Raw genomic sequence first — 12,291 nt, 5'->3', positions numbered from 1 at the left:
TTCCATTTTAAACACTGTAGAGTTCATTTTACATTTCTCTCATAACATCACAAGACAGAGACAATTCAAAGAAGAAAAAAATCTCAAATGACAACAGGCTGAAAATGACTGCATTTTTCAAAGTATAAAATTTTTCTTAAGTAAAGAAATCTTAAAGCATCCCTGGAGCCTATAATGCACAGACATCTAGGTCAAGTTTGTCATTTATCTGCCACTTTCAGACAAGGAAATGACTACAGGGCAATTCTACCCATACTGAGTAAGAATGCGGGTGAGTTATATTTCTTAGCAAATGATAAGATATCAAGGCTGTTGGGGTGAAGCCAATGTCTGTGATACAACGAAAAAGATGTGGCAGAAACTGATTGGGCAGCATTAAGGGAAACGGAAGGACACTCGGAGAGCAGGTGGGTCTGTGCGTTCCCTCCACTCAACCACAGAGATCTCAAGTGCGCGTTTAAAGGTTGAGAGATCCAAGTGCTCTGACCGTGTCAGCCCTAACATTGGAGTCAGAAGGCTGCCTTCTCTTTCACTGGTCTTGAAATTCAGTCCTCCAAACCCACAGATCCATCCCTTTGGCCGGCAGGATTTCATCAGAAACTCTACCTCCTCCTGGTAAAGCCCACCACAGTGCTTTGATTTTTTTGCCAAAGCAAAATGAATCATCGGTTGGATGAAATGACAGGAGATCATAAAATGAAGGCAAGAAATAAATTGTGTTAAAATTATGTTAGTAACTGATTTTAATATGGACCTTTTAGCTAAGTTGAAAGTGAGCCCCTGAGACATTTTTATTGCCTCTCTATATAAGAATGTGTTAGATGCATACCTTCACTACACTTGAGAAGAGAGAGAGGACAAGCTTACAAAAAACAGTCCAGTTGGACATGTATTGGAATTCTCTCCTATCCAGGGATCCTAGTTATCACCGACACCAGAGCCTGGTGGCAGCAAAGCCAGTACTTTTCTTCCTCATGTCAGTGGAACCACTGAGGTACCTCGGATGCTAAAGAACACCGGAAGTCAGATGCCATCAGATGCAGTGACTACGTTGCACCCACTCAATACCCAAAGGCCCAAACAAGTAGGAAATGACAGCTAAAGCAGAGAAGTAGTGTTTTAAGAATATTTATCCAACCACCTAGCAAACTAAAACCGGGTTTGATGCTTTCCTCTGGATTGATATAAAACAATACTAAACATTAAGCACTTCTCTAACTCTACTTTTGGCAGCAGAGGTGGGTCCGTGGGAGAACTCTTGTCTTCCACGAGGAAGCTGTGGGTTCAATTCCAAACCAATGTGGCTCAGCACAGCCATCAGGAACGCTGACCAAAGTTTACATGCAGTGCTTATGTTTGGCAGGTTTCAATGGCGCCTCCAGATTAAGACAGACTAGGCAGAAAGAGATCTACTCCTGAATGTCAGCTAATGAAAACCAGAACTGTGGTCTGATCCCATGGTGCAAGGGACTGCTGTGAGTTTGGATCTGACTCTATGGAAACCCTTTACCCTTAGCACCAAGCCATGCTGGTGTGGTAGTGTGTACCCCTTTCTACATGCACATGCACGCTCAATGGCCCTGTAACAGCTAAGAAATAATAAATAAACATAGAATCTATTTATGTTTATTCAGGTCACAAATACCACCAATACTAGGGAGTGGAAATCTCTAATTCAGGAGAAAATCAAGAATGTAAACTGTATACAGAAGAATATGTTTAAGTGTTAAAGTTAGTATCCTAAGAGTAGATAACCATGGAATCTTCGTGTACTAAAAATACGGCTAGGAAAGCAAAAGGCCATAAAAAAAAAACAGGAAAAATGAAAAGATCAAAATGAATGTAAGAAGAGACACTGATATGTGATTTTGAATTTACAATACCTGATGTAAACGGAAGAAACGACGAAATAAAAGAGCTGAAGGGATTTCAAAAGGATGGTTGGAAACACAGTTTAATAGGAAGTGTGAAAATACCTAGTTAAAACACCAAAAACGATAACACTCAATATTTCTCACGCTGAAATACTGAAGAAAAATTTCAGCCTTGAGTTGAAACATTGAGGACAATGGTCAAAATACTGAAAAAAAAAACAAAAAGAGATGGAAAGAATGTGCAGCATCATTATTCCAAAACCATTTCAAAATGACCAAGAACCATGGCGCTCAAGGAACAGTCGAAGCTGCTCTGAAGGCACTGGGTGAAAGCAAGGCTCCTGAACAGACAAAACACCACGCAGCAGGTCTCAAAGGCATGCATGCAGTGTGGGAAGTGCTCCCTTATCTATGGCGGGCGATTTGGAAGACAATCATCTGGCCAACCAACTAGAAGAGATCCAAGTGTGCCCATTCCAAAGAAAGATGATCAGAGAAGATGGACATCATTCAACAATTACTATCAAATACAAGTAGACTTGCCTGAAACATAACTTTATCAAAGGATGCCAGCAGCATATTGCCAGGCACTGCCGTAAATGCAAGCTGGTTTCAAAGGTAGTGTGGAACAGGAATGCCATGCTCGCATCACATGCTCTTCACAGCAGAGAGCACTGGAAAGGTGTCCCCCTATGTCTTATTGACTTTGCGAGAATTAAGAATCTGTGGAACTTTGAGAGCACTTTATTATGTTCATGCAGAACCTGCACACGGCAAGAGGCAGTCATTCGAGCAGAATAAGGGCATCCTGTGTGATTTAAAATCAGGAAAGATATGCAACATGGTTGTATCCTGTATCCACACCTATTCAATCTCCAGGCTGAGAAAACAGTCTAAGAAGCTTGATTCCATGAAGAAAAAGTGCAGCATCAGATTTGAAGGAAGACCAACAAGGTAACACTATGCAGAAGACGAATCTTGCTTGCTGAACATGAAGAGAATATGAAACACTTGCCCGTGAAGTTCAAAGACTACCGCATTCAGTATGGATGAAACCTCAACAGAAAACCAAAGTCTTCACCACAGGACTAATGGGCATCCTCATGATGACCGGGGAACAGTGTGATTGTCAAGGATCACATTTTATTCAGAACGACAAGCAGCAAAGAAGTCAGAGTATTATGTGGGGTAAGGCTGTGGCCAAAGCTCTCTTTCAAGCCTTAGAAATCAGAGATGTCTATGAGACTAAGGCTTGCCTGACTCAAGCCATGGCATTTTCAATCCCTTTATACACAGACAGAATTGGGGGAATCTACAAGGAAGACCAAAGAAGAATGGATGCCTTTGAATTATGGTGGCATTTATACTTCTTTATATCTTTTACCCCAAACCTCCTGAGGGGAGAAAGAGCAATCCCTCAGCCAGCCATCTGAAGGACAGTGGCTGTGCAGTGTTGAAGACTCCTGGTGGGTGCTAACTACCAGGTCGGCAATTTAAAACCACCAGTGGCTTCATGGGGGGGGGGGTCGGGGGGAGATGTTCTAGCTGCTTCTGGGGAACCCTGTGGGGCCGCTGTACTCTTAAAGAGTTGCTATGAATCGAAACCAACTCACTATTAATATGTGTTTTGGTTTTGAAGCATACTTAATGAAACACATGCAAAGTCAAATGGAGAGTGTTTTTACCACCGCTCCTGTCCAGCAACCCCATCCATGTGTCTACTGCAAAATGAGTAAGCCTTTAAGATAAAAACTCCAATGTAAAAGGTAATTAAGCCAAAATGTGGCCACAATGAGTCAAGTAATCAAAGAGTAAGGTTCTTGCCCCCGGCTTTTCCTGCTGGAACCTGCAGGTCTGTATACAGAGAGGCAGGGCCTTTGCTACAAGACGGAGGCCGAGGTAAATCAGAATGTCTGCAATCGTTCTTAAGATTTTAAACAGATCACTTAAATTCTGACTGTCAGCTAAGATAACATCAGCATTTTATAAGGAACTTTGGGCCAGAACTTTTGGAATCTAAGTATCTTAACTGGGTTTGTGTTTGTTATCATTCTCACACTTATGCTCAGACTAAGAGAAAAAGAAAGGACACTTGTCTAATGGACTGCAAGGCTTGGTACAGCTCTGGTCGGATCACCCTCAGCAAGTATCACTCACAGTTCAAAGAAGGTTTTTCAACCACTTGGCATAAAATATTCGCGATGGTCACTGAGCTTTACAAGTCAGCCTCCTCAGCTTGGTCTCCCACAAGCCTTCACACGGTTCTCTAGTAAGAGCGAGCGAGTCAATTCCATCACATGTGGGTGACCCTTTGCCACGTGGGCATCTGACTCACAATGCCCTCCAACTTAGGAGGGCCTGTTCTCTCCAATTTCTACCTGTACAAATCGGCTTCCTTCTTTATTACCCATAGGAAATGAATCCCAGGGAGAAGCCTTCCCAGTCTTCTCACAACTCCTACCAGATAAGGAAGCAACCTCTCCTTTCTCACTGGACCATTTTTTGTGTGCTCCTGATTGCTATCAGGGACAAAGGAAATGTCTTCCTCACCATTTCACTGCTGACAGCAGGTCATGTGGTTTAGAAAAGATGCTCCGTAAGTAACTGTGAGATACGGAAGTGAAAGAGACCCCAAGTCCTACGTGAGTCAAGGACGCATTAGACTATAGCAAGACTCAGTTTTTTTCATGGAGATAATCCACCTACAATTCTTAGTAAACAAAATGTGTGTTTCCAAAATTGCACTAAACATGCTTAAAATAATTCTTGAAGAATATAAAATTCACTCACCTTCTCGTTATTGTAATAAGAAATGTAAACGCCATCAAATTTCACCCATCTCTTCTGAAACATGCGCTTTCTGTAAAATATATGAAATTGTTATTTTATAATCAAGTACCATGGACTTGTAGAAGACATGCATTTGTAGTGTAGCTGTGGGGACTACATTCCCATTCCCTAGTCAAGTAAGAAACAAGAAGCTATGACAATAGAGATCGTTGGTAATGGTATGTAGGTTTCAAAAAAGGGACACCAGCATTGTATAATCGTTGACCCAGGTACGAGAAAGTGTGACGAACGCTACTGGTATCAGTGTTATCAGCCACATTGACGGGGCGGAGTGCAACACAGCGTGTAGTCAGAAGCCCAAAGTCGGAATCTATTTCTCTAATGGAGATAATTTCTAAATGAAGATAATATCAGCTTTCATCCGGCATGACATTTATTGCATTTTTAAAACTTTGAAGCATGAATGATGTTTTGCTAAAATAATAAAACTTTTCCAGTTGGATTTACAGAAGTATTTGAGTATGATTAAATAATCGGGAAAGCCCTGTCCAAATAGATTATGCAAAATCCATTTCAAATTTTAAAAGGGATCACAAATAAGACAGGCACAAAAATGAAAAGTATTACTTAGCATGAAAAATAAAGCATAATAATATAAACTAATATTTCCCCTTTATGCCCCAAATACAGAACAAATCATCCCTATCTTGCTGGCTTTCTAAGGAAAGAACACAGCCCATTCATTTACACTTGGGCTTAAGCAGTTTTGTTTAATTTTGTTTTGAAATCCTCCTTCCTGGACAGGTAGCCCTACAGGTTTTAAACATCTATCTCCTGCCTGGCTTTCCCGTGGAACCGAAAAAAGCTAAAGACACTGTAGCTTTTTTTTTTTTAAAACAATTTATTAGGGGCTCATACAACTCTTATCACAGTCCATACATATGCATACATCAATTGTATAAAGCACATCTGTACATCCTTTGCCCTAATCATTTTCTTTTTTTTCTCCTCTTTTCTTTTTTTACATTTTATTAGGGACTCATACAACTCTTATCACAATCCATACATATACATACATCAATTGTATAAAGCACATCCATACATTCCCTGCCCCAATAATTCTCAAAGCATTTGCTCTCCACTTAAACTCTGCATCAGGTCCTCTTTTTTTTTTCCCCTCACTCCCCGCTCCCCCCTCCCTCATGTGCCCTTGGTAATTTATACATCGTTATTTTGTCATATCTTGCCCTATCCGGAGTCTCCCTTCCCCCCTTCTCTGTAGCTTTTAATACAGATATTTAAAAACAAATTTCATATTTAAAAAATTATTTCTAAAGAAAGAGGTAAACTTCGACCATGTTTGCCTTTTTAATTACTTTTTTCCTTTTGCAGTTTTCCGATATAATTAAAGATAAAGACTTGGTAAAACTTTCTGGGGGTTTCAATGATTTAAAGATAGAACTTCAGGGTGTTTTGAAGAGTTGTTTTCTGAGCTGCTTCCTGAGCCTCATCTACCTTTAACCCAATGGCGACTTAGCAAGGCTGCCACATTCATCAGTAGCAAATTTATCTAGCTGGTAACAAACTGGCACCAGGACTGGTCAAATGGAGAGAGAAGTTCGCGTGTTCATAAGTAAAGTCAACACACTCACATTTAATCACCGAATTAATTAGGAACAAATAAGAGCATGTAACATATGGATAGCTACTGACTACCCAGCCTTTTATTTTATTCCCTCATGGTTCCTGCTTCTAACTTCCCTTGGCTCACAGGTCCCCAAACTTATTTGATTTTTAAATAACTCCCCTGCGGGGGGGGGGGGGGGGTAGGAAACTAAACACTCAGCAAGTCCATGGCCATTAAGCCTTTTGTCCTCTGGCCCCTACCTAATCCAGGGTAGGTATCTGCCTCAGCAGCACCCTCCTTTGTTCAGGCGCCTCTGGTGGGCAGGACCACTCCCTTTAGAAACCACTGAAGCTGTGGCCTATTGGTCATGTATTTCCTTGGCCTGGAAGACATCGTCTCAGATATGTTTGGGTTTTTTTTCCTAGCATGCCAAAGGTTATTCAAACTCACATAATGAAAAGCTTTAAGGTAGCAAACCTTAGTTTTGGGCATTAAATAGTGTTCAATATTTAGCAAACACACAAGGCATAGAATAAATTGATCACTTTGCATTTATTTCATCTTTACTGCTGACATATTAAACAGCCGTCATGTCGATTCTCACACATCGTGAGCCCAAATGTTGCAGTGTAGACCTGTTCTCCACAGAGTTTTAAAAGCTGTCACCTTTTAGAAGTAGATTTCCAGTTCTTTCCTTCAAGATACCTCCGATTGGGTTTGAACTACCAATCTTTTAGATAGGAGTCAAGGGCTTAATTTACCCATGCATAACTTACTGACTCCTCTTTCTCACACCGAGGCAGGTAAGTACACAACTTTCCAAACAATGCCATCAGTAATTCCAGAAATCAAGGGTTTGGGGCAGGAGTAGAAAAACTAGAGCTTAGTTAATACACATCCTTTTTCATTTTGATGCTAAATTAGTCAGCATCTGTGGGCAGAGGAAGGACTAGGGCCTCTCCCATCGCAAACCAAACTCACCACTGTGGAGCTGGTGCAGACTCATAGCGATCCTAGTGCATAGAACTGCCGGTGGGTTTCAGAGCCGGTTCACAGGAGTAGAAAACCCCATCTTTATCCCAGGGGGTGGCTAGTGATTTCAAACTACCAACCTTGCATTAGCAGCCCAATGAGTAACCACTGCACCAACAGAGCTCCTCTGGGGCCTCCCATTGCCCCTTTATTCTCCCTGCACCTCCTTGACCTTTCTGGGCTCTCTCTAAGCCAATTAGAGATTGCTGCCCTCTGCCAATTCACATCCCAAAGTGACTCTCGTTCAAAGCACCTTGGGTTTTTTTTAGCATTTTCTTTCACAGTACTGAGCACATCTCTAATTATCCATACTTGTTTACTTGCTTATGTCTCTTACACCTTTAGCTCCAGGAAAAAAAAGTCCAAGAACACTTTATTCTCCGCTAGATGATCAGCAAGTACATAGTGACAAAAATATGACAAAATTGAAAGGAGTAAGGTATGTAAGCACAGTTCCTTTAGCAATAGATACAGGATGACAGACAAAAAAACTCCCCAAACTAGCAATCAAGTAATGGACTTTTGTAATAAAGGGCGGGGAGGGTAGGACTATTTCAAACATACACCAGAGTAGGTGGGGTCAGGAGACATGTCAGCATGACTTTCAAGCTGCGTACTTACAATGGTTTCCTTGCAGCCACCAGGACGCCTAGAGCTTTCCTGAAATGCTACTGGCCTAGAAACATGGCTGGAGGTCTATATTCCTTTCCTTAGGCTGACGAAACATGAATTAACAAAACTGTGTAGCTTAAAACTAGAGAATATTATTCTACGCTAGTTCGGGCCTCGGCAAGAACATTAATCTTTCGTTTCCTCTCTCTGAGCTTCTGGTAGTTTCTAGCTATCCTTGTAATCCACTGGCTTGTAGCTACATCACTCCAACCTTTGCCTCTGTCTTCACTTGTCCGCCTTCTGTCCATCTTCCCCTCCACTTAAAAAGGATAGAAGTTAAATGGAATGCAGCCCCCAATCCCAGCAAGACATCATAATAATTTAATTATTTATACTGGCAAATAGTCAATTACCAAATGAGATCCAATTCTAAGGGCCTGGGTAATCACTGAATTTGGGGGAAGGAGGGTAGCATACTTAATGCCCCTACAAAGTCTGAGGTTGCGCAGAAGCAGACACGTAGCGTTTGTCAGACAAGGGGTCGCTCCTTGAGGTCACCATTTGATGCTCCCCAACCAGTTCCATTCTCTCAACTTCCCCTTTAACTGTTACATGTGCTTATCCCCTTTTACTTGATATATTTTGAAAGATTATAGATCACACACATACACAACAACCACATTTGGTACTTGGCAATAATATGTATTACCAAACACTTTCTAATAAAATTACCAAGTACTTATGTACTCTATTGCCCCAGACACTGTTCTAAGTCTTATATAATATAAAAATTAATTCTTTTAAAATTCTCCATTAAAAAAACAAGCATTAAGGATTAGATATCTTGCCCAAGTCACACAATTAGTAAAAGGATTATCTGTGATTCAAATGCAGGTGGTCTGAGTCCACCAACTGCACTCTTGATGATGATGCAAAGCCCACCTGTATGCATTGTACAGCAATGCATCCACGTCTCCCTTCAGTTAGCAACCGCATTTGGCCTCTGTACGTTTTACACGTGAGCTCAATTTGGCAAAAGTGCTTCAGAATCACTTCAGGAGAAAAGGGAATGCATGCATTAAACATATTAGCCTAGGCTTTATCTTATTTTGTTTTAGGATTCTGAAGGGAAAATTTTCTTTGAGAAACTGTTTGAGAATAATTTATAAGGCTTCTGCAGAACTACTGAACGAATTGTATAAATGCTTCCCTTGAGCTCTGGCAGGGCAGGTGGTATAAAGTTTCAACTGCTTTTAAGAAAACCTCTCACTGCCTGGTGTCTGTTATGGTTGTCTCAAGAATGTGGATCTTCAAAATTCTTTTTAAAACTGATGTACATAATCAAATCTCATGCAGACACAGTCTAATTCCAGTCCAAAGTGCTAATGGGGATTTTTTTAAGGCTGTATCTTTTAGAAGTAAGGGGGAAGAAATCTCCCAATCTGACTAACTGATGATATACTAAGATTAAGATCACGTGAACCATCAAGCTATCATCTTTGAAACTCACATAATTGCATACACATCAAAAATTCTAGGTCAGTTTACCATTCTTATTAATCATGGTATTAAATCCTTAAAAACATATTTCTCAGTTACTATTGACCATCTCTAAGAAAAATCTATCAATGACATGCTGGTGCAGATTCCCGTTCACTGTTCAGACGCAATTCACTGCCACTGAGTGGATTCTGACCCCTAGCGACAGACACTGTGGAACTGCATGCAGATTCCATTTTATTCTTGCCTCGAAGCATAAATAAACTAACATTTTTGGAACTATCACAATTTATAAAATAATGTGTTCTTGTTATTAAACTAATTACTGGATTTTAAATTTTAACCAATTACTCATTTGAATACAAAGAATTTTCATTGATGCTATATTTGAGTAATAAAGTATTTCTTTCCTAAATAAATGTCAAATCCAAACTTTCTAATTTCATTTTTGAGCAAACCAAAAGTGATAATTTCCAAAGTCATATGAACGTAATCATTGAGGGAGGAAAACAGAAACATTCTCTTACATTCCAGCTTCCTTCTTAGCCACATATGAACCTTTTCGTGAAAGGCAGGGAATAACATTTAAAATAAATGATTAGGTGCTAAAAGGCTTTTGGAAGTGAATGATTAAGCCTGTACTGTAATGTGTGACTATATGATTTAATTTTTTTCCCTGTAGTTCAGTGCTTACACAACATGGTATGTGAAAAAAAAGCCTACTAAAAGAGTCATATCTCTGAATTTTATAAACTCATACTCTGTAAAGCAGCCAACATAAAGTTAACTTCTCAGGAAGATGAGGAAATCAAAGTTGGCCCCTGTCAAAATCTTTGTCTCCTCTCAAACTCTCAAAAAATAAAATTAGGCAGCAAATAATTCCACAATATATGAAAAAAATCTACAAATCAACCATGACAAAGAAACCAGAAAAGCAAACAACAGTAACCGTATTTAGAAATCAGGGGTGCCAAAGGAGGAATGAGAACTGCCTTAGCCAACATCAAAGAACTAATTGTTAAGCCAGAAATACATCCAATTCGAGAGTAAAAAAGCAATATACCCTATGGAATCCTGAAAGCCTTGGGAAACAGAGGCACCAGGTAACTCGGGAAGGGACTCTAAAGGTGAGGAGCCCTGCTAGGAACAGGAGAATGAGGGGAAAGACAAATTAACAGGAGAAGCTAAAGCTCCAACCACAACTCCAGCCGACCACCTCATTCATTTCCCACTGCTGGGAAGCTACCCTGCCTTCCCTTCTTTCATTGAGCTGGTAGATTCTATTCCCTGGAAAGAGTAAAATACAGGATCTCTGCTTTGGAAGACAGGCATGACTGAAGGAGAACAGAGGTTTACAAACAGTAGAATCAAATAAAAGTCTACAATATAAATAGGCAGACATGTAGTCAATCTACTTTCCCTACTTGGTTCCCACAAAGCCAGCAGGGTTGTACTCTCCAGAAGATCTATATTAAACACTAGTATTAAAATGAGCAGCCATCTAAATGAGGCATCAACTAAATCCGCATGGACGCAGTGCACTAGCCTGTGTGACTCGAGGACCATCAATAATGCAATCCCAATCTGAAGGAGGAAACAATAGCAGAGCTGAAATTATGACATGTGATTTGCAGAAAACTATAGATGAGAGTGGAAGCGCCAAATCCATTTACAGGGTTCCCTGTGGGGACTGTGCATCCTTTGAACCCCCTCTGACCCCGGTCCAGGCATGTGAACAGCCTTGCTATCAGACAGGAAGTATTGGAAAGTGGATTATGTTAGATATAATTAAATGAAAGTGTCGCATCGCATCGTTTGATCTCCCTTTCGTCCATTTAAAAGTTGTTTCCATTTTATTGTTTTCTTTTGGGTTGAAGATTTTTCTCTCTTTTCTTTTGGCATTGTTGCTTTTGTTTGTCTCTTGTTTTTGTTTTGGGTGTTTTTCTGTATTTTAAATCCAGGATAGGTAAATCTATAGCAACAGTGTTTGGATTAGCAATTACCAAGGAACATCGTAGGGGACCTAGAGGGGAAATCGGGAGCTAACAACCATGGGTAGAGAAAGAAGAAAAGGTTCTGAAATGTATTGTGTACAACTCTTCTTATTATGATTGAGCTACTAAATCTTATGATATGTGATTGATATGCTAATGAGACTATTTTGAAATGTTGTGATACAAAGTTTGCATTACCAAAAACACTGGCAGGGTGATTCCTCAAGAAAAAATAACAACGAGAAATATCACTTTTTAAGAAGCATCCAGACAGAGGCCGGCTGCAGTGCTTCCTATCAGCTTAGTAGTGCTACACTCTCAAATGAATAGTCTGAGGTTTACATCATATGTAAGTGAAATGGCCCTAAAGATGGACAGGGAACACCCATGCACGTGTCAGGAGGATTTCATGAAAGACACAGACTTTACGGGAAAAGACAGTTTCCAGGACCATTAACAGTCTCAGAGAATGAAGCAAAGATATTATATCCATAATATAAAAGTATGCTACAAAAAGAATCCCCAAACATAAAGACCTGATTAGCATATTAAAAATAGGATAACAGAAAACCAACTGAAGTGAGGTAACATGAGAGGAAACTTCCCAAGAAAATCAAAGATGGGAAATGTAAAGACTTGATTTTTATCAGGATTTTAGACCAAGTATCCTAACATCAAACTACCAGAAATTCTAGAAATAAAATGGGCAAGTAAGAAATCAAAGACGAAATCATCCAGAACTGAAAGACTTGGTATATACATAAGCTCAAGAATCACATCTGTCAAAACAAATTCTAGAATACCTTTAGATCTAGAAAGTATGGATCTGGTAGGGGTATTATTTCCTGTGAAAATTTCTGAA

At 40.0% G+C, this 12,291-nt stretch overlaps 1 protein-coding gene across 2 annotated transcripts in view; it reads right to left on the bottom strand.

Moving 5' to 3' along the window:
* Window positions 1–12,291, bottom strand: part of ARAP2 (ArfGAP with RhoGAP domain, ankyrin repeat and PH domain 2) — a 270,205-nt gene that overhangs the window by 198,808 nt on the left and 59,106 nt on the right. For both annotated transcript variants that reach the window (XM_075544450.1, XM_075544452.1), the window contains exon 7: window positions 4,665–4,734. In XM_075544450.1, the coding sequence (XP_075400565.1) occupies window positions 4,665–4,734 (70 nt within the window). The remainder of the gene's footprint in view (window positions 1–4,664; window positions 4,735–12,291) is intronic.

This window comes from Tenrec ecaudatus, chromosome 3 (genome assembly GCF_050624435.1).
Source record: "Tenrec ecaudatus isolate mTenEca1 chromosome 3, mTenEca1.hap1, whole genome shotgun sequence".
Classification (NCBI taxonomy): domain Eukaryota; kingdom Metazoa; phylum Chordata; class Mammalia; order Afrosoricida; family Tenrecidae; genus Tenrec; species Tenrec ecaudatus.
Note: the sequence above shows the minus strand (reverse complement) of the source record. Positions and strands in the feature narration are given on the sequence as shown.